Here is a 21,946-nt window from a genome sequence, read left to right on the forward strand (position 1 = left end):
CTGACAGGAACTGAAGGAAGCAGGAACAAAAAAGAAGTTATTGCAAAATACTTTCCTGATGGGGTCAAAACAGAGGGCATTCTTCCTTATATTGTTGTCTCAATTTGACTGGAATCTCCTATTTTTGGAAAACTGGACTCATCCAAAGATCTCTTTGATTACAGGGCACTCAGCACAAATGACAGCATTCTGGTTTCCTTTGTCTACTGGGACCTATGGCCGGAGGGAAGTCCAAAACAATAGGCTCCCATAAATTTTACTTAATAAAACTGCTCAGAAATGAGAGTGCCCAGCCTACCTGTCACTTACTCAGAGGTTGTTTAGAATGGGAAATCTTCCCTGGTGGAACAAGGCTGTTGTGTTAAATCATACCTGCCTAGCCTAGAAGGCACATACCAAGTCCCAGTACAGCCAATTCCTAGCTGCCACCTACTAGCCACTTAGCATTTCTTGGTTTCAGTTTCCTTGTCAGTCAAATGGGATTAATAATTGTACCACCCCCACAGAATTGTGGGGACAATTCAAGAAATGGATACATGCAAAAAGCATTTGTGGCCCTGTTTAACAGTAAGTAATCCTTGAATTCTCAATCTCTGCCAGGGAAAACAAAGCAATCCAAATAAGAAAGAAAAGAAGTGTCTAACTAGGTATGGAATTCCAGGTAGCCAGCTTTCTCCCAAATGCTCCCTGCAAGCTCCACAATTAAAATATGGTGTACACCTGTAATCCCAGTGGCTCAGGAGGCTCAGCAGGAGGATCTGGAGTTCAAAGTCAGCCTCGGCAATTTAGCGAGCCTCTCAGCATGTAGTCAGACTGTCACAAAATAAAACACACCAAAAAAAAGGTATGGGGGGAGGAAGGATAGGATGTGACTCAGTAGTTAAGCACTCCTGATATCAAAAAATAAACAAACAAATAAATAAAAATATGGCAATAAATATGTACTAAATGGTATTTATTTATTGAATTAAAAGAGGAAAACGAAATTTAAAAATTAGCAAGCTCTGCCTGCCATGTCAAATCAATCAAACTACACAATGAATCAAATCTTTCCCTGCCTAAAAGATGTATGAGTGTACTTCACATTTGTAAGAAAAAGAACACGCCTTATTTGGCAAGACATAATCTTCATTCTTAAGATAAGAGAAACAGCTTAAAAAGCACTTTTGCCTGGATTGCACTGGCCAATCAGAATCTCCGGATTTGTTCTTTGTACTACACTGCAGTAGAAAGCCTCTACCTCTCCACCGAAGAGCTTCCACTTCTAGTAAGAGCCTCTCCTGGGCCACAAGACACTTCCTGCTCCAAGCCCATTTTGTAATTGTAAGTACTTTGAGATTAAAAACTTCTTTAAAAATTCATCTTAACACTGCAGGGGGGGATAATCGTTCTTTACAGAAATTTGATTTTCTTGTTTTTGTTCCTAAAATGCCATAGTTTCAGCTGAAAGATCATTGCTTTCTTTATCTAATTGCTTTAAATTTAATAATTTTAGTCAAATTTTAGTGTTTTGCTACATACCATGCTTTCAAAGTAATGGAAGATACAAGCTTTGAATCCTCCTCAAATACTGCTTTCAGCAGGAAACACATATTATGAGTTGTATTTACTAACTTGATCATTTAATTTCACCACATATGCATGTGTACTTGGGCTTGTCTAATTTCTCTGTGTGTGCAAAATATTTTATCTATATAAAATGTTTGGCAACAAGATATGGGAATATTGTACATTTAGCTAATAAATTATAAGAATCCTTGAATTCTCATTAGGAAAGTAAGAAAAACAGACTAATATCAAAATTAAATTCTGCTATTCGCTGATATGTATAAAGAGAGATCTCGCATTGGATAGCTTACATGAGAGATTATGTAATGAAAAATGCTTCAAGCAAAGCAAAAAAAAATTAAATATAAATATATAGTAGAAAGAAAAAAGAAATCTAAGTAATATGCCTAGTATCTGGGTTAATCAATATTACTAGTACTTATTAATTGATTAATGCAACATAGCATATTAATAATCCTAATTTTCTAAGATACTGGACTGTCCTCCACAACAGTGCAGTGTTCGCAGGCAGAGGAGACAGGTACAAGGTTGATCCAACTATAACTAGTGTATAAAATTAAGATATTCAAAATGTGAGCCAAATCCTGCAAGATTTCCTACAATGAGACCATTCCATGTAAAGAAAGTTCTAAAGAAAGGCACTGTCACCTCACACTTCAAGGTTTATCCACCAAGATCCCCACTTCGGTTCTTCCTGCCTCCATTTTTCCTTTTTCCTGAGTAGCTCCCACCAATTTGATCACTCTTTCTGTTCTGTGGGATCCAAGATGGCAGGAAACCAAATAAATGCATGGTCCGGCAGTGATGAGGAGAGCTGCAGGCCATGGACAGAGAACCACCGACATCTCATTAGCACTTATCAAATATAGCACAACTCTTACACAAGTGAGTGCTCAATACATATTTTCTAAATGGAATTGGACTTAGTTATTAATAACAGAAGAAAAAGGAAAAGGCAAGGACAAGGTGATACAAAGTATGCTCAGCTAGGCCCCTGACATGTGAGGGCTCTTTATTGGTGGGCAACTAAGGGGCCATGAGGTGGTTTAGCATATGATCCTTGGGCATATGGAAGGCTCTGGCATGTGTTACATCTTCCTGGAGAAAGGACACATTTTTCTAATTCTCACCAGACAGCCACAAACTCACCAAGCTGAGTCTACACAGAAGTGCCACCTTTTTCAGTTTTGCATGATAGTGACCCGTGGTACAGGGACAGCAGCCCTGCAGGTGATCATCACAGATTCTAGGACCTTAGTCTGTTCTACCTAAGGTATAGTTTCTAAAGATAGTGTCCAGGTATCTACAAACTTTCCAAGTATTTTTTACACAGATTAAGTTTTGGGGATCGCTGAACTAAGGGGACAGGTACAAGCATAAGGTCCCTGAAAAATCTTAGAAATACTCCCACACTAAGATCTCCAGGAATTTTCTTTTTTTTTTTTTTTCCCCTCCACTTTCTTAAATGACTAAGGTTAAAGAAATTCTTGGATAGTTAATGGTTGAAGCAGAGCCAACTGCAGTTGTTTAGGATATTTTACATTTGCTTCTGTTTTATATTTGTTGCAACTTAAAAGAAGCCTGGTATTTTGAAATGATCACAGAGCAGCATAAGAGCAAATGTGTTGCTTTCTTCTCTCAGGGTTGGTTGTTTTTCGTTTGTTTGTTTTGTTTGAGGGGAGGTTTTTTTTATTTGCAGTGCTGGGAGCCAAATTTAGCTTTGCACATGCTCGGCATATACTCCCCCACTGTGCTACACTCCCTGCCCCTCATCTCAGGTTTGCAACTATGCAGAAGGTATCTCATGGGAGAAGTCACAAGGCTTTCTTCAAAATAAGCTTAAGGTGACAGGTGGCAATCCTGAATGTTAGTTCCCTCTAGGACTGCTCTTCTGGGCAGGACTGGGCAGAGCAGATTTCTCAACCACTGTGGGTAACTTTCACTGGAGAGGAACTTCTCTATTAGAAATCTCTTGGGGCTCCAAGCTCCACTTCAGTTCCCAGGGCTAAAGTGGCCACTGGAAGCACCTTGATCCTCACAGTTTCCCACATTTTAAAAGAGGAAGTCAATAGTAGTGGAAGAAACCAATGCATACAGCATTGACGGTTGGGCCAAAGACTGTGGTCCACCACAAGAAGGAAATAAACTTGCATACAAACTAACTGTCAGTCAGCATATGGGTAATTTGGTTGCAGCTGCTTGCTTCAGACTACACAGATTGCCTATGATTGGACTTCAAAGGCACTCAGCAAATGTCCAGTCTCAACGTTCTAGGAAGTCTAACAGTAGACAATTTGAATACACAAATACATATGTCATATAGTGAGGGAGGACAGTCAGGTATGGGAAAGGACAATCAGATAATGGCAGGCCAGTTTTTATTCTGAAATTTTTAGATTGCTGTTATTATATTTAAAATCACACTGTAGGTCCCTTGAAAAATAAATGAGCTAAAGGAACGTGTTTTTCCTCTGAAAGAAATTACAGAAAGGATATTTATTCACTTACCCATTCAACTGCTATTTATCAAATAAGCATTGCTTCAGGTTTCAGAGGGGTTGGGGAGACAACTATAGAATCACTAGCATGGTCCCTTTAAGTTTTTCTTTTAGTCTCTGGATTTGCTTTTGTTTCCAAACAGGCTATCTCTTGTTTTGATTATAAAAGAAATAAATGCAAGCTGTAATGTTTTGCAGGGCTGGGGCTCAAGCCAAGGACCTCACACATGTGAAGTGAACAGTCTCCACTGAGCTACACCCTCAGCACTAAAAGTATTTTCCAGACAATACAGAAAATTATAAAGATAAAAATGGGAAGGAAAAAAAACCTATCAGCCAATCACCCAAGAGATAACCATATAACATTAGCCTTTCATAATTTTTCTGGTATTTGATTATTAAAAGGGAATACAAAAGAAATCTGAATATGCTTCTTTGAGCATGTCCTGTAATAACTTTTCCCCCAAAACACTGTAGGAAGCCACTACCCAAAATATAATTTTTATCATTTTAGCACTGGAGTTCTGGATGTAGGGGGAGACCTGGATTCTAATGTATCTGGAGCCCTAAGGGGTCTTGTGAAATGCGACCTCCCCAATTACTGAGTGTTTTCCAGCGCTGGGCACTTGGCAGTGTTTAAAATTTTGGGGGGCGGGGGAAAATGGGGATTGAACCCAGGGGCGCTTAACTTCTAGACGACATCCATAGTTCTTTTCATTTTTTTAATTTTGAAACAAGGTCTCATTAAGTTCCTTAGGGCCTCAGTTGCTGACGCTGGCTTTGAACTCGGATCCTCCCGCTTGGCAATATTTCAAATGCATTTTCTCCCCGGACCGCAAGCACAGCCTGGGCAGGATGGAAAGAAAAGAAAGTGCGCGCGGGGCTGGGGACGCCGTTAGCGAGCACCGACTGGATACCCGGTGTCTGCTAATGTCTCAAAACCGTAGATCAAAATTCCCGGTCCTGTAGTGCTTCCTTTTCTCCCAAGCAAGCTAATTATTGAGGAAGGGGTAAGCAATGGAAACTGGATTATCTCAGTTTCTTTACTTCCTAGTTTCTGAGATTGACGGAATGCGTTGAGAGAGCTGTGCTTGCGTCCCGTTGATGTGGGACGTGGGCATGTACAACAGGAATCGGACCTAGGACCATCTAATAAGCGTTCACATCCCGTCTTACTTTCCGATCAGTGCTGTGAGCAGACACCACTTGCTGTCAAGTTCCACATTTATGAACGCTGGTGAGACTGGCGCCTGAGGTCGGCGGAGCGAGCAGCCCCCGGCCAGCTCCCTCGTGCCTGACGCCCGCGGCGGTTCCCGCCAAGTCCCCGCGGGCCGCGGCCGCCCGGATCGAGCCGCCCAAGTTCCAAGAATCTGTGGCTCCTTCCCTCCCGCCAGCGGCCCCGCAAGGTGCAACCACCTGGAGCTGGTTGTCCCAGATTGCGTGAGCGTCATCAGTGTATGCCTGCGGTGGACTCTGTGCTGGCTGCCCTCACCATTCCGAGGCAGATGAGGTCTGGTCCTAGCAGAAGTGACCCACGGATAAATTCACAACACGGGCGGGAGGCAGAATGGGAGGGAAGCGGCAGAAAACCTCCCTCACCCAACTTCGGCTGTGTCACCATCCCTTGTCCAGCCGTGGCAGAGGAGTCCCACAGCCGCTGCGGGGAAGGGACTTAAGCCCAGGGGTACACCCCACCTCTCTGCTTCTCTGACCCTGCTCCCTAGTAGGAGTGCCAGATCCAGAGTGCAGCCAGACAAGTTCACTCTATCCCTTCCTCCCCTGATGAAACCAGACATGATGTTGGTATCATGCTATTCGTTACTTAATCTGTAGATCTTCCTCGAATTTGACCAACTGACCCACTAATGTTCTAGGAAAGAGAAAAGCAGCCCAAGACCCGAAGAAGCTCGTGGGGCTACCAGCCAGGCTTTGTTGCTTGTAGGTTGTTGCTTGCCTTCACAGAGCATTAGCATCAGATAAGGGTACTGTGACCATAATGGGTCAAGATAAAAACACCAGCATTCCATAGTCATACCTGGACACCATGAACTTTAAACATTGTCCAAGTTTAAAGTTCTTTTCTGGCTTGTCTTTTCTTGTCTTTTCTGGCTAATAGAAGTGACTGCTGCCACTTTATGTGTTGCACATTTAGCCTTCTCTTGCCAGCTTTCCTCACAGATGATTTATTAAAATTGCCTGGTCATAAAATCGCCTGCACTTTCTGACAGCTCCTCCACCTCCTCGGATCTTTTCCAAGTCACTCAATGAAAGCCTGAATTCTCTAGGAGTTTTGTAACACTGAGACATTCCGCAGTTCCCTATCCTGTGCTTTCTCCCTTGCTCGACTAATAAGCTCTTGTACAAGTAATAAGCCCTACTTCTTCAGCTATGGTTACTCTTGATAGTCTCTGGCTGGACAGTGCTGACAGTCCCTTTTCTGTTCCAGGATTCAATTCAGGATCCCACATTGCATGTGATCACCATGTCTCCTTCAATCCAGAACATTTCCTTAGTCTGCACTTCTCTTTTGTGAAGAGTATTGAAGAGTATTGGGCAGTTATATTGTAGAATATCCTTCAACTGATGCTTGTCTAATACTTTCTTATAATGAGATTCTGAGTATACATTTACATCAGGAATAGCAGAAAATTAATGTTGTGCCTTTCAGTCATAATAGGCATATGACACCATTAAGTCCCATTGATGGTAATATTAACTGATCACTTGGTCAAGTGTCTGCCAGATTTCTCCACTGTAAGTCATGATTTTCCCCTTTTATAAATAGTTTCTTGTGGGGAGATACTTTGATATCATATGAATATCTTGTTTTTCATCACACTTTCAAAGGTGACTGATTTTGGCATCTTTGTATTATAAAAACATAGTTTTCCCTTTGCCTTCACACCACAACAATCAACACAAAAGACTTCTGTGACCTCAAAAGGTGTGAAGATTTCTCCCAGCCAGAAAGCAATCAATCAGTTCTGCGCCAGACACCAGCTGGGTGTTGTCTAATTCAGTTCAGTTCTGAAGTGTCAGAACTACCTGGAAAAAGCATCAAATCCCACAGATTAAGGGCTCAGTCCCCAAGACTGTCCTCACTCCACTTTGGATGCCAGTCATAGCGGTTTACATAGCGCAGTTTTACCTGTGCTTCTGACTGGCCATAAATCAGGTTTACTATAACCCGTCCTCTGGATTGATGAATTTGCTAGAGCACCTCATAGAACCCAAGGAAACACTTAATGCTTACCAGTGTATCACAAAGGATATTGCAATGAACACTGATTAAAGGATGCATAGGGCAGGATATGCGGAAGGCCATGGAGCTTTCATGTTCTCTTTGGGGTACTACTCTCCAGGTACTTCCACAGCTGCCCACAAGATTTCCAGTTCTGTCCTCTTGTTTTTTTTTTTTAACCTTTATTTTATGTATTTGTTTTTATGTGGTGCTGAGGATCAAACCCAGTTTGATCCCATGCTAGGCAAGTGCTCTACCGCTGAGCTACAACCCCAACCCTTCCTCTCAGGTTTTTATGGAGACTTCATTGCATAGCCATGATGGTTCATAGACTGGGTAGGGAAAGTCAGCAAGGCTATCTGTTCAGATTCATTCCTTCTCTGGGATATGGGGCCAGACTCCTTCTCAAATAAGAGGTCATTCTTTATGGCCAACTACCACTTTAGAAAGATGGAGGAAAATTAGAGTTTTATGATTTGCCTTGGAGAAGGGAAATTCTAGTTTCTACAACCTGCCTTGAGGATGAAGTTATGATCCAGGAACCAGGAAAAAAAACATATATATATATTTGGTGCCTCAGCGGGTCCCCAAGTGCTGATACTGCCCTATCTGTTTAATTTTTTCTCATTCTTTTGAGACAGAGTCTCACTATGTTTCCCAGGCTGGCCTTGTACTCTCCTAGATTCAAGTGATCCTCCTACTGCAAACTCCTAAGTTGCTGTAACTACAGGTGCATTTCAGCTCATTCATTATGCCATCATATGCACCTGTAGTTTGGTCACAAACCTGAAGTTTGGTCAAAGCCATATTGGAATGATCTTGAAAGACCCACAGGAGGACTTGTGATCTTTAAAACAGTGTGTAGTATATGTGTGTGTGTGTGTGTGTGTGTGTAACCATGAGTTCATACCTTTATTTCAATCTAACAGCACAGCACAGGACTCATTCTAGCCTTCCTCTTTTCCTTATCTGTAACTTCTTTCTCTAACAGTGAAAAACTTTGAACCTTGATCTCATTATCCACGACACACATATATATATAAGTGGATATATATGTGTGTGTGTATATATATATAAGTAGATATATATATATATTATATTCCATGTAAGTTCAAAGCCAACTGGGGGAACTTAAAGCCTATCTAAAAAATAAAAATAAAAAGAGCTGTGGATGTATCTCAGTGGTAGAGCACTCCAGAATTCAACCCTCCCTGCCCCACAAAAAAAAAAAAAATTGCATGGTGCTTTGATACTACACTCAGTAATGGGAAGGAGAAGTGCCAGTAGGTATCTACTGATAATTATGTTCAACAGATACAAATATTCAAAATAACATTTTAAGTCTATTTCTTTTTTTAATTAAACAACTTTATATCCTCCTCCAGAATAACCAAGCATCCTTAGCATGTGGCTATTTGCTAGGATTCAGAGAACCATCTGTAAGACCAGGTCTAATTAAGTTACAATTACAGCCTTAGACATGTTTGAAGCATCTCTATCATTCACTTCCCATTGTGTGAAGAAATAACTGAGACATTGCTTAGCTTTTCAAACTCTTCTTGATTTCATATACTGCTCTCTTTTCTTGTTCAAGGGGACTACCAAGCTAGCAGGTGTTTCTAAGTAATGAGATCTAGAAAGAAAGCGGCTAATTCAAGAAATAGGAGAAGTGCAAAATAATATGAAAAAATAGAGGCCACTTGTCTGTTTTTGAAATTGGTCTATGTGGGAAAGAACATAGGAGAACAAGGAATATAATAACATTGCTAAAGTATCTAGAGGCACTATATTTTAAAATTTTTAGTGTTTTTCTTTTGTGCTTTTATAAATATGTGCTGAATTTTTTTTAAAGAGAGAGTGTGAGAGAGAGAGAATTTTTTAATATTTATTTTTTAGTTTTTGGCGGACACAGCATCTTTGTTTGTATGTGGTGCTGAGGATCGAACCCTGGCCACAGGCATGCCAGGCAAGCGCGCTACTGCTTGAGCCACATCCCCAGCCCTGTGCTGAATTCCTAAGTGGAAATGTATTACATCCCAGTATCTATCTAGCACACTGTGAGTCATGTATATTGTAAGTGCTTCATTCTATAAGACAACTGAAAGTACCTCTGAGGACCCAAAATGGAGCTTGATGCTAAAGTTCCTGTTCTCCAAGGGGTCACCACAAACCAGTGGCAATGTCACACGGTCATAAGTGCTAGGGGGAGCAGGCAAGGGGAGAAAAAGAGCCTGTGGAGCGAGCCAGAAAGAACTTGAATTTTACTATTTACTTAATTTCTCTGAGCTATTATTTCTTTATCTACTAAAAAAAAACAAGATAATAATTTCTACTTTGCAGAACTGTTCTGAAGATTAAAGGGGCAGTGTGATTCCAATATCATGCCTGATGTAATGTAGAAACTTAATGAATATTAGCTGCTATACCAGGCAACAAGTGTTTATGAAAATCATCAAGACATTTCCCTTCTATATTTTTGTACATTGTGGCCAACTTTGTTTATATTTTTTTGATTCTTTGAAAAATTTTTTTTCTTAGTGAATTAAAATTATCTTTTATTTTATTTATTTACATGCAGTGCTGAGGATTAAACCCAGGGCCTCACACATGCCAGGCAAGTGCTCTACCACTGAGCCACAGCCACAGCCCCTTGGTGCATTATGGTTACACGTAATGGTGGGATTCATTATGCCATATTCATACACGCACATACATAATTTGGTCAATCTTGGATGAGGTTGGGGATCCCTGTATTTTCCCTTGTTTGATGAGGATAATGTTCATTAAATTCATCCACAGAGATAATGGGAGCTGGGCAGGTCAGAAACCATTCCCATTTTACACATTAATAAATGGAAATTCATGTGTCTAGTTCTAAGATCACAAAGTTTCAAAAACCATGATGTGAGCAAAGATGTTCCCACTTCAAATCTTACTCACGTTCCATGACCTCACACAGCCTCTCACTATGGAGTGAAGTTAGGAACAACCTAACAAAATATGTTTTATGTGGGGCTGGGATTGTGGCTCAGCGGTAGAGCGCTCCGCTAGCATGGGTGGGACCCGAGTTTGATTCTCAGCACCACATAAAAATAAAGGCGTTGTGTCCATCTATGTCTAATAAATAAATAAATAAATAAATATTTTTTTTTAAAAAATATGTTTATGCAAACCTTGCTGGGGGCCAGAAGTGCAGCTTAGTGGTAGAGTTTGCCTTGCATTCTCCAGGCTCTGGGTTCATTCCCTAGAGCCAAAGGGTGGAGGGAACTTGGCTGGGACATACTCTCGGGGCTTACCCCTACAATGTGGCAAGAGTCTGTCAAACCAGCACTGACAAAAGGACCCAGGCTTTCAGTAAACTGGAAGTGATGGATCAGCCTGGATGCAGGGAGATTGAAGAGGACTGCTAATCAGAAACAAAGCCCAAACTAGAGAGAGCAAGATAAAGGAGCAAGAAAGGGAAGGGTAGCTGAGTATGACGGTGCATGCCTATAACCCAGGAGACTTGAGAGGCTGAGGCAAGAGGATCCTGAGTCGAAGGCCAGCCTCAGGAATGTAGCAACACCCTGTCTTAAAAGAAAATTAAAAGGGCTGGGGATGTAGCTCAGTGGTACAGCACCACTGACTTCAGCCCCCAGTGCTACCAAAAACAAACAAAGAAAAACAGTAAAAGAAAGAAAGAGGAAGGAGGGAACGCACACTTAAGCTTAAAATGATATAACATCAGAGAAGACGCCTTTCCACAATTCACTACTTGCCATGATTCACTATCACAGGGCAGTCATTTGTTTCCTTGTCTCGTGGATACCAGGTACCTGTCTAAAAATAGTACATGAACAACCCTGTTCCCTCCTGTGCCCCATGAGAAGCACCTGTTCACCTTACCAGTTCAGTGAATTCCTTTCCCCTGGGGCCCCCTGTCCTCTGAGGGGTGGAAACAGAAATCATGTTCTTCAAAGATCAACAGGCAACTTCATCTAAACTGCCTCGCTCGCCCGTGGGGCGCAATGCAGCAGAAGACAGCCTTTCAACCTCCAGCTGCTAATGCCAACATTTTCCTTTTCAGACCTTCCTTGGAAATGCAAAATCAGCCCACAGTCATTGTGACTCAACCTGGATTTACTCGTGCGCCCCAAAACTCCAACTGGCAGACGGGCATGTGTGATTGCTTCAGTGACTGTGGAGTCTGTAAGTGTTAGGGGGGGTGGATTACCAGCGTCCAGATCTTTCCCATGTTTCTCCCTTACTGTGTAGTAAAAATTCCTAATTTCTCACAGGCAGCTGTCAGGCAACAGTATGTTTAAGAAAAGGCTGTATGCGGATCTTAAGTTAACCCTTCTCCAGCCAGTAAAGAATAGTCATACCCCCAAAATAAGTTGTGGAGATGAGAGAACAGTGAAAGACATGATTGATTCTAAAGATGAACAGGTCTGGCCTAATCATGAAAAACAGATTGTGCATTAATGAGAGAAATATTTCAAGTTTAAATTGGTTTTAAAAAAGACTGTTCTTGGTTACACATAAGTTAAAATCAGTATTTTATAATCACGTTATGTCCATACACTGTGGATAGTTTTCACCCATAGTTTCAGCTAATGTACTGAGTCTTGTGAGTCATCACAAGACTAAACTAAAATACTTCTACTCCATCATCTTGGAGTAGAAGTATTTCAGTTTATACGTTTAGGTCTCCACACACCTAAGAATAAAGAATTCTGAAGGCGATTAACTTCTCATTGGGGAAAAAATATCTCTGACTCTACTTTATTTTCATAAGATCTCTCTAAGTGAACTTGGAATCTCTATAAGTGAATTTCCTAGGGAAGTTTGGGACCGAGACAAGAGTGACAGAGGGGAGCTACCAAGGTGCTTTGTTCTCAATACCAGCTAAGAACCAAACCCACTTATAAAACATTTTCTCTGATATCTTCTCTTTTGTCTCACTCAACTCTATATAGTATTCTTAGACAAGGAAAGAAAATACATTAGCCTTTAACTTACCAGTGAAGTTGATCTTTGAACTGTACAAGTTAATAATTACTTTGAGAAGCATAAAAAGGAAAAATTATCTAGGTAATGGAAGTTGGGTTTGTTTATTCACTTCCATTGTCTTACTGGATGGCAGGGGCTGATGACTCATAAGACTCAGTACATTAGTTCAACATCCGCAAATTCAAGTGATAATTGAGATGAGAGTAGTAAAAGTCTCTGCAGATAGACATTTTATCCTCCAACCCCTAGAATTATTAGCCAACTAAATGAATATACAAGTTCTCATACAAGCTTAATTGCTTCATGGCAGATGTTCTTAAATGTGAATCTGACCAAATCATTTTCCCCTCTGAAAGTACGTCAGTGGTTCTCGATGACTTTCACAACAAAATCTGGACACTCACAGTTCTCTATCAACTGATCCCCAGCCTGCTTTGCATCCCACCAGCTTCATCCACTACCCACCATGGGGCTCTACCCATACAGAATGAATCCTAGCTTTGCCAGCTTGTGCCAAGTCACCTCAAAGAGGGTGTTTCCTTTTGTGGATCTGTAGAAGTCCTAATCATCTTTCAATGCTGAGCTCAGCAGCTCTTCCTCCTCAGGACCTTGGCACCACTTCTGTGCATGATCCTTGTGTCTTGAGAAGGATCCTGCTGGATAATATTTTCTGTTACTTCCCCCACTGGATGTGGTCAGGGGTGCTGTTGGTACTGAGCATGATGGGTGGAACATGGCTAAGTGTTGGTGGACCAGTGACTAGTGGACAAAGGCACTATAGTGAAAGAATAACATACATTCCAAAGGGCGGTCATTTCTGAGATGATCTGGGTTTGGGAGAAGCTGATGGAAAGCCAAACAGAAATGCTGAAGATGAACATGGCAGCACGGTACATGGCAAAGATCCCATGGCGTGGCCTGCTATTCAAGGAAGTGAACACATTTTCTGCTGTGATGGAGGCAGCCCGGAGTAACTTGTACCCCTGCTTTCATGCATCCAGGTCTCTGTGGCACATTTTGTTTCGTGTGCCTCGGGTGTCAAGTTGCAGCTGACATGAATGAATGCTGTCTTTGTGGAACAACTGTCGCAATGAGGACTCTCTACCGAACCCGATATGGCATCCCTGTGAGTCTCTTATGATTCCCTTAGTGTTCAAATATGGTACCACATTCAAAATAATTGTGGTAAACATGGAGGCTGTTTGATGGCATACCTCATCTGAGATTGATGGGTAGGAATTCCCTAGCACCTGTGCTCTGATTATGTGACTTCCTTCCAGGTTTCTGCTGAAAACATTAGAGAACAATTAATTCTCTTTTTGCAATGTATATAGTATAATGTAGGAGGATAATTTAGAACCTACTATGTCCGAAGTGCGTTAGGTCACCTCACTAAATCTTCACACCATCCCTATAAAGTGGGTTCACAATATGTACAAATGAGGCCCAAAGCTATGCCTTAGTAGCAGAGTTAGCCACTGTCTGTCCATGAACAGTCCATACATGCACCTTCCATTACACCTACTTCACTCTGTGCAGCAGAAGAGTTTATTATTTAAGGGTCTACAGAGCAACAAGCAATCGCATGAGCATGGATACATGTGTGTGCATGCACATATATCTCTATATGTAACATAGAGAAAAATAGTGTGCGTATGTATATGTTTATATATATTTACATTTATATGCCTCCCTGTATATATGTGTATGTATATAAGGAGAGAGTGAGAACAAAAAAGGGAGAGATTCATTTTAAGGAATTGGGTCATGAAATTATGGAGGCTGACAAGCAATTATGCAATTTTGGAGGCAGGCTAGAGACATGGGGAAGAGCTGGAATTCAAGTCCACAGGAGGTGTTCTTGTGAAATCTTCCTTGCTAAGGGGAAAACAGTCTCCCCCCCCAACTCCCCCCCCCCCCGCTATTAATCTCATCAATTGATTGGATGAGGCCCATTATGGAGGGTATTCTGCTTTATTCAAAGTCTACTGATTTAAATGTTAATTTCATCTAAAGAAATGTTGAGACACCCAGGCATGGTGGCACATGCCTATAATCCCAGCAACTAGGGAGGTTGAGGCAGGAGGATTGGGAGTTCAAAGTCAGCCTCAGCAAAAGTGAGGTACTAAGTAACTCAGTGAGACCTTGTCTCTAAATAAAATACAATATAGGTCTGGGGGTGTGGCTCAGTAGTTGAGTGTCCCTGAGTTCAATCCCTGGTACCCAAAAAGAAAAGAAATGTTGAGCCAAATATCTGGGTACCATGGCCTAGCCAAGTACCACAGGGAACAAATGAATAAGCAGATTCTTAGGAACTTATTTCATTCCATCAATATTATTTTATCTTTTCATTTAAAAATATTTATCTGTGTTTAAGTTACATGCTATAGAAGTTTATGACAGCCAGGCAAGGTGATGCATGCCTTTAATCCTAGCAGCTCGGGAGGCTGAGGCAGGAGAATTCCAAGTTCAAAGCCAGCCTCAGCAACTTAGTGAAGACCCTAAGCAACTTAGCAAGACCTGTGTCAAAATTTAAATTTTTGTAAAAAAGGGTGGAGTGCTAAGCATGTGGTTCAGTGATTAAGTGCCCTGGGATCAATCCCTGATACAAAAAAAAAAAAAAAGAGAGAGAGAGAAAAAAAAAGAAAGAATTTTATTTCAAATTCAAACACAGAAGTACATAAAGTGAAAAGTGAACCTCTTTGTATGCAATTTAATTATCTAGAAAAAATATTTATAGTTGTACATGGACACAATAACTTTATTTAAATTATTTTATGTGGTGCAGAAGATTGAACCTACTGCCTCACACATGCTAGGCAAGCACTCTACCACTGAGCCACAACCCCAGCCCTGACATGATTTTTTAATATGAAAGTTATCAAGATGTTTAAAGGTCTAGTAATAATGCCTTTTAAATATTCCTTAGGGGTTTGAAGAATTAATAACCATCTGAAACTGAAATTTCAGCTGGTCTTAACAAAACTTTGGAAATGAAAAGAAGAAGAAATAGAAGTATCAGTCCTAAAGACTATATCTTGTTTGACATTGATAGAGAGATAAATATAAATACAAACTGTGGATAAAAATTTAAGGGTAATCATTAATTAGATAAAAATAAATTGTGAAAAATCTTAAAGGAAACAAACAGACCTGGGAAAGATCTATTCAACAGAAAGAAGAAAATTTTATAATAAAATTAAAACCACACACATGTACACACACACACACACACACACACACTCAGTAAATACCAAACAAAAAAACAATTTGGTCACCCATGGGTAGGATGGATTTAGATTTCTCTGCTGTGATAACATGCCATTACCATTTGGTTGGATATCTTCTTGTACTCTCAGAATTTAAAAGGAGAACATTTTGTATGTTATGGAGACTAGAGTTATACAGAAAAAAATCAGTGAACATTTTCCTGAACATATCCATCCAAATTGAATCTGAAGGATCAGTGCCGTCTGCTTTTCAAGATGCCTGAAAATCCACAGGTTACATTTCTATTTCTTTTGTGTTTTCAAACAGGGATCTATTTGTGATGACTACATGGCCACTATCTGCTGCCCTGTTTGTTCCCTTTGCCAAATCAAGAGAGATATCAACAGGAGGAGAGCCATGAATGCTTTCTAAAGAAGCTGGTGGTAAGTTGATACCAACACTCCTCCCAGAGTCTGTGGGGTTTAGAAGTATGTTTCAGGTTTTTGTAAATCATTTATTGTTAGAATAATAATTCAGTTATAACAATTCTTTAAGTCTCCCAAAGTGCTATCTTAATAAAAGGTGGATTTTAATGTCTTCTTATGTATTCTCTGAACCATATTTTAGTAAATAAAGGAATGGTGAGTTTTCTAAACTCCATAGAATCATATTGCTCAATTAGTGAAGCAATTACCACCTGTGAAATACTATTACCGTTGTTTCACCAAAGTATGGTGAAACAAAAGAAGTAGAAAATTCACTCCCTAAGACAAAAAAAAAAAAACTTGATAAAAGAAACTAATAATTATAAGATGGAACAGCAAATAAAAATTATAGATCTGGATCATTTTGATTGTGGCGTAAAGCATCTATCTAGTGAGGTAAAGCTAAACAGGTCAGACTGGACAGATACATCCTGTGGTGTCAGGCCAGACAAGACACACAGCCATCTGCCCTGGTAGATTTCCAGATGCCTCAGGTCATTCGTGCTAGACAGAAACCCGAAAGGCCTCCTCAGCAAAATTAGCTTTGTTTGAGAACTATTTACACATATAGACATACTTCAATATATTTATTGATGGAATGACTAGAAACATGTACATAATCATATAAATGTTTGTGTATAAACAGAAGTTTATTCATATGTACACACAGCCCTATCTGCCCAAGTTGTGTGCCTCACTCATAGAATAAAAACTACATGTGCAGTATTTTATACAAATGTCTATAAACACAAATGTATATTTCTAAGAAAATGACTTATAGACCTCATAAAATATATCATCTTATAACTAAACATACAAATACCCCAAATAAAAACATTAATAAACAAATATGAAAAAAATTAATAAAAAAATATGAAAAAGCAAATAGAAAAACCATCCTTTTAGAGAAGGTGGACTTTGAAATGGGTGGATATAGAATTTAGAATATTTGGAAATGTTCTATAGAATTTCACCATCTGAAATTCAATCAAGTCTTTTTCCACTAATTTTCCCCAGGATTAGCTATCAAGGATGTAGTTAAGGAGAAATCAACAAAAATTTGTCAGTTACCTTCATAGATTACACTTTGAGTATAAGAAAAAACAATACTTTTTCCATTCTTTGTAATATCGCACTTCCTGTCTGGAGTGAGGACTTCGTGTAAGTTAACAAAAACAATTCTTGGGTAATACATTAAAAAAAAAAAGCTCATTTGTTTAGCAAATAATGTGTCAAATATCTAATACTATGTATTATATTGCTAGATGTTGTAGACAAAAATAAATTAACTGTTCCCCTTGACTTTATAGATTTTGTACTCAAAAAGAAGGGATTAGTCAATCCCCCAAATACAATGAGGAATTTGATGCACACCTCTAGACAGAGTGCTGTTTTATGTTCAGAGGAAGAAGAGATCAAACTTCTGAGATGAATGAATGGAAGTTTCTTGAAAGAAGTGATTTTTAATTCTAAAGAGGAAGTATGTTATCTAACAAGAATAAGTGAAACCTAGACTGTGATAGGATTTAATGGAGGCTAATGGCAAAGGTGCTGGTGGAGGAGGCATAGGGAAATGAATGGATGGTGCAATCATCTGCCTGGCAACAGCTAGGTGGTTACCTCCTGCCTCCCCAGCCCAGGAGGCCAGGAGGGAGCAGTTACCTGTTCTCCAAGGAGAGAACTGAGTGAGGAGGTTGCCCTAGAGGAACAGTAACCGCTCAACAGAGGAATAAGTGCGGCCTGAGTCAACCTCCCAGGATGGGGTCAAGGGAAGCTTTCTGTCCTTGTGGGCTTCCCATTGGCTGAACCCATCAAAAAGGCAGAGGGCTGCAAAGAATTGCTCTAGGTCACGGGTCAGCTTCCTATGACCTACAGCAGGGTAGACAAGAGTGGAAGTGGACCAGATGGGGCAAACAGTATCACTGACAGAAAATGTGAATAAAATTAATACATATGAATTGTTGCTTTTGATCAGCAACATTAGTGAATCCGTAGACCCTCCACCCCCACCAAAAAAATGAAAAACATCTTTATGAGCTTAGGTCCAACTTGCCTAGAATATATGGTATAAGTAGGAAAATACTGAGAAATACAAAACATTGTTTTCTTTCCACATTTTTATTGGCGCATAATAGCCGCACATAATGATGAGATTTATTGTTACATATTTGTCCATGCACGCAACAGAACAATATAATTTAGCCAGTATCACTCTCCAGCACTTCCCCTCTCCCTCCCCTTTTCCAAATCCCTTAAAAATACAAGATTTTTAAGAGGTAGTTGGGGCCTTGGCATATGATGTCTTGAATATCAAGTTAATGACTCAGTACGCTTTGGGGAGTTACTACAGACTTCAAGTGAATAGAAGTAACTTAAGAAATGATCAGCTGAGATTAGTATATAGTTGAGACTGACAGAATGAGGCCAGAAGCAAAAGTATGGGCCACTGCAACACTGTTAAATACATAAAATAAGGTGGGTACAATATGTATCCACACACATAATAATGAGTCCTGACATCTGAACTAGTTTTTGTCAACCGCAGGGAAATTATCTCACTGAATCTTTGAATTGGTTTAAAGTAAAATATCTTGGTGGTCCTGACCCCTGATCATCAATTTGGACCCTACATTATTAATTGACACTAAAACTAGAAATAAAAATATCTAAAACAGAATAAGAGAGACAAAGAGCAAAGAATGAAGACATATTAAAACACACTGAGACTTCCTCCACACAGCTAAAGAAGAGGAGAAGGAGAGAAAGAAAGAAAAGGCAGAATAGATTGGGACAAAGGGACATAGGAACCAACTGAAAAGGCTTCCCATAGCCAAAACTGGAACAATTTGAGTAACAAAATAATATAGTATTCGATTGTAATCAACACTATCATATTATCAAGAAAGGTAAAAGTAAAAAAAAAAAGAAAGGTAAAATTTACTCTCGCCATGCACAAAAGTAAATTCAAAATGGATCAAGGAGCTTGATATCAAATCAGAGACGCGCCGTCTGATAGAAGAAAAAGTTGGCTACGATCTACATACTGTGGGGTCGGGCTCCAAATTCCTCAATAGGACACCCATAGCACAAAAGTTAATAACTAGAATCAACAAATGGGACTTACTCAAACTAAAAAGTTTTTTCTCAGCAAAGGATACAATAAGAGAGGTAAATAGAGAGCCTACATCCTGGGAACAAATCTTTACTCCTCACACTTCAGATAGAGCCCTAATATCCAGAGTATACAAAGAACTCCAAAAATTAGACAATAAGAGAACAAACAACCCAATCAACAAATGGGCCAAGGACCTGAACAGACACTTCTCAGAGGAGGACATACAATCAATCAACAAGTACATGAAAAAATGCTCACCATCTCTAGCAGTCAGAGAAATGCAAATCAAAACCACCCTAAGATACCATCTCACTCCAGTTAGATTGGCAGCCATTATGAAGTCAAACAACAACAAGTGCTGGCGAGGATGTGGGGAAAAGGGTACACTTGTACATTGCTGGTGGGACTGCAAATTGGTGCAGCCAATTTGGAAAGCAGTATGGAGATTTCTTGGAAAGCTGGGAATGGAGCCACCATTTGACCCAGCTATTCCCCTTCTCGGTCTATTCCCTAAAGACCTAAAAAGAGCATGCTACAGGGACACTGCTACATCCATGTTCATAGCAGCACAATTCACAATAGCTAGACTGTGGAACCAACCTAGATGCCCTTCAATGGATGAATGGATAAAAAAAATGTGGCATTTATACACAATGGAGTATTACTCTGCATTAAAAAATGACAAAATCATAGAATTTACAGGGAAATGGATGGCATTAGAGCAGATTATGCTAAGTGAAGCTAGCCAATCCCTAAAAAACAAATGCCAAATGTCTTCTTTGATATAAGGAGAGTAACTAAGAACAGAGTAGGGTCGAAGAGCATGAGAAGAAGATTAACATTAAACAGGGATGAGAGGTGGGAGGGAAAGGGAGAGAGAAGGGAAAATGCATGGAAATGGAAGGAGACCCTCAGAGTTATACAAAAGTACATACAAGAGGAAGTGAGGGGAAGGGGAAAAATAATATAAGGGGGACAAACGAATGTCAGTAGAGGGAGCAGAGAGAGAAGAGGGGAGGGGAGGGGAGGGGAGGGGGGATAGTAGAGGACAGGAAAGGCAGCAGAATACAACAGACACTAGTATGGCAATATGTAAATCAATGGATGTGTAACTGATGTGATTCTGCAATCTGTATATGGGGTAAAAATGGGAGCTCATAACCCACTTGAATCAAATTGTGAAATATGATATATCAAGAACTATGTAATGTTTTGAACAGCCAACAATAAAAAATTTAAAAAAAAAAAAAAAAAAAAAAAGAAAGGTAAAATTTAAAAGAAATATATATGAGGCCATACTGATATAAATAATTGAATACAATTAATTTGAAAAAAGGGTGAGTGTTGAGGGCAGGGAAAATTGGAAATTTTGAGAGCGAAGAGGTGGCAGGAGGATTTCCCTATAGAAAAAGAGTACAATCTCCCACATAGAACTCCAGATATTTGCTGTGCTGGTGGTGCACACCTGTAACCCCAGCTACTCAGAAGGCTGAGGCTGGAAGATCACAAGTTCAAAGCCAGCCTTAGCAACTTCTCAAGATCCTGTCTCAAATTTTTAAAACTAAAAATAAAAAGGGCTTGGGGTGTAGCTCAGTAGTCAAATGCCCTGGGTTCAATTCTCAGTACCACAAAAGGAAAATCCCAAACCAAAAAACCCCTCCAAGAATTTGTGTAGGTACCTTCTCCCTCAAGGGAATGGAACTTGATTCCCTTCCTCTTAAGTGTGGGTTTGCATAGTGACTTCCTTCCAAAGAACAATATGGAAAGCCAGGCAAACAAGCATACAAAGGAGAAACCTGAGAAAACTACCTCAGCCAAGTGATCAAAGTTACCTTCAACAGTGATAATCCATGTTGATGGATTGCAACCCAGAAATGATGTTATGAGAATGGTTCTTGACCTTTGTGGTATGCCTCCCGGAACTCCATACCTCTGGTCTAACCACAAGGAGAACAACAGACAAACTAAACTAGGGCACATTCTACAAAATACTTAACCAGTATCCTCAAATCCCAGAGACTCAGAAGGCTGAGGCAGGAGGATCATAAATTTGAGGCCAGCCTCGGCAACTTAGTGTGAACTTCAGAAACTTAGCAAGATGCTGTCTCAAAATAGAAAAGACTGGAGATGTGGCTCAGTGGTAAAGCACCCCTGGGTTAAATTTCCAGTACCAAAACAAAAATAAAAACAACAACAAAAACATGTCAAAGTCATCAAAAACAAGGAAAATCTGAGAAACTCAGTTTAAAGAAGAGTAAAGGAATACAACAATTAAATGTAATATAGTATCCTGGACAGGATCCAAGAACAGAAAAAGGACCTTAGGTAAAAACTGAGGAATCTGAATAAAGTAAGGTTTGATTAATAATCATCTATTTGGGTTCATTATTTATAACAAGTCTATCATAGTAGCATATAATATTAACCAACAGGAAAACTGGGCGCAGTGTATATGGAAACCTCTTTTTATTCTCTTTACAACTAATCATAAAATGATTCTGAAATTAAAAGTTAATTAAAAATTAAAGTATGGATTGAGAAAATTCAAAACTATTATTTGTATGTCCTCTCTAGGTGAAGAGCTTTTACCGAAGCAACTAAAATCAACAAACACCTCTTCAACTCAAGTTCTTCTCCATCTTTTGCAAGTGAAATATGATGGATATGTTTACTTATGATGATGGGACTCCCAAAAAATCAAATTTTTGATTTATTCTAGATAAATGTTGTGCGTTAGCATAGTTTCTCCTTGCTCTCACACTATTAAATTTTCTGGCTTATAAAATTTTTACATTACATTTGAAATGTAAACCAAATAAAGGTTTTATTAACAAGA

At 39.7% G+C, this 21,946-nt stretch overlaps 1 protein-coding gene across 1 annotated transcript; it reads left to right on the plus strand.

Annotated features, from left to right (window-relative positions):
* Nucleotides 1-1,169: 1,169 nt before the first annotated feature.
* On the plus strand, nucleotides 1,170-21,946 carry Plac8 (placenta associated 8). The gene is made up of 5 exons (XM_046457682.2): nucleotides 1,170-1,323; nucleotides 11,375-11,496; nucleotides 13,302-13,426; nucleotides 15,838-15,953; nucleotides 21,685-21,946. Exons 2-4 carry the CDS (start codon nucleotides 11,388-11,390, stop codon nucleotides 15,940-15,942), a joined length of 339 nt encoding a protein of 112 aa, XP_046313638.1. The 5' UTR covers nucleotides 1,170-1,323; nucleotides 11,375-11,387; the 3' UTR covers nucleotides 15,943-15,953; nucleotides 21,685-21,946.

Source organism: Marmota monax, unplaced genomic scaffold, assembly GCF_021218885.2.
Source record: "Marmota monax isolate L192 unplaced genomic scaffold, Marmota_monax_Labrador192_F-V1.1 WCK01_AAM20220418_F8-fsc00128, whole genome shotgun sequence".
NCBI lineage: Eukaryota > Metazoa > Chordata > Mammalia > Rodentia > Sciuridae > Marmota > Marmota monax.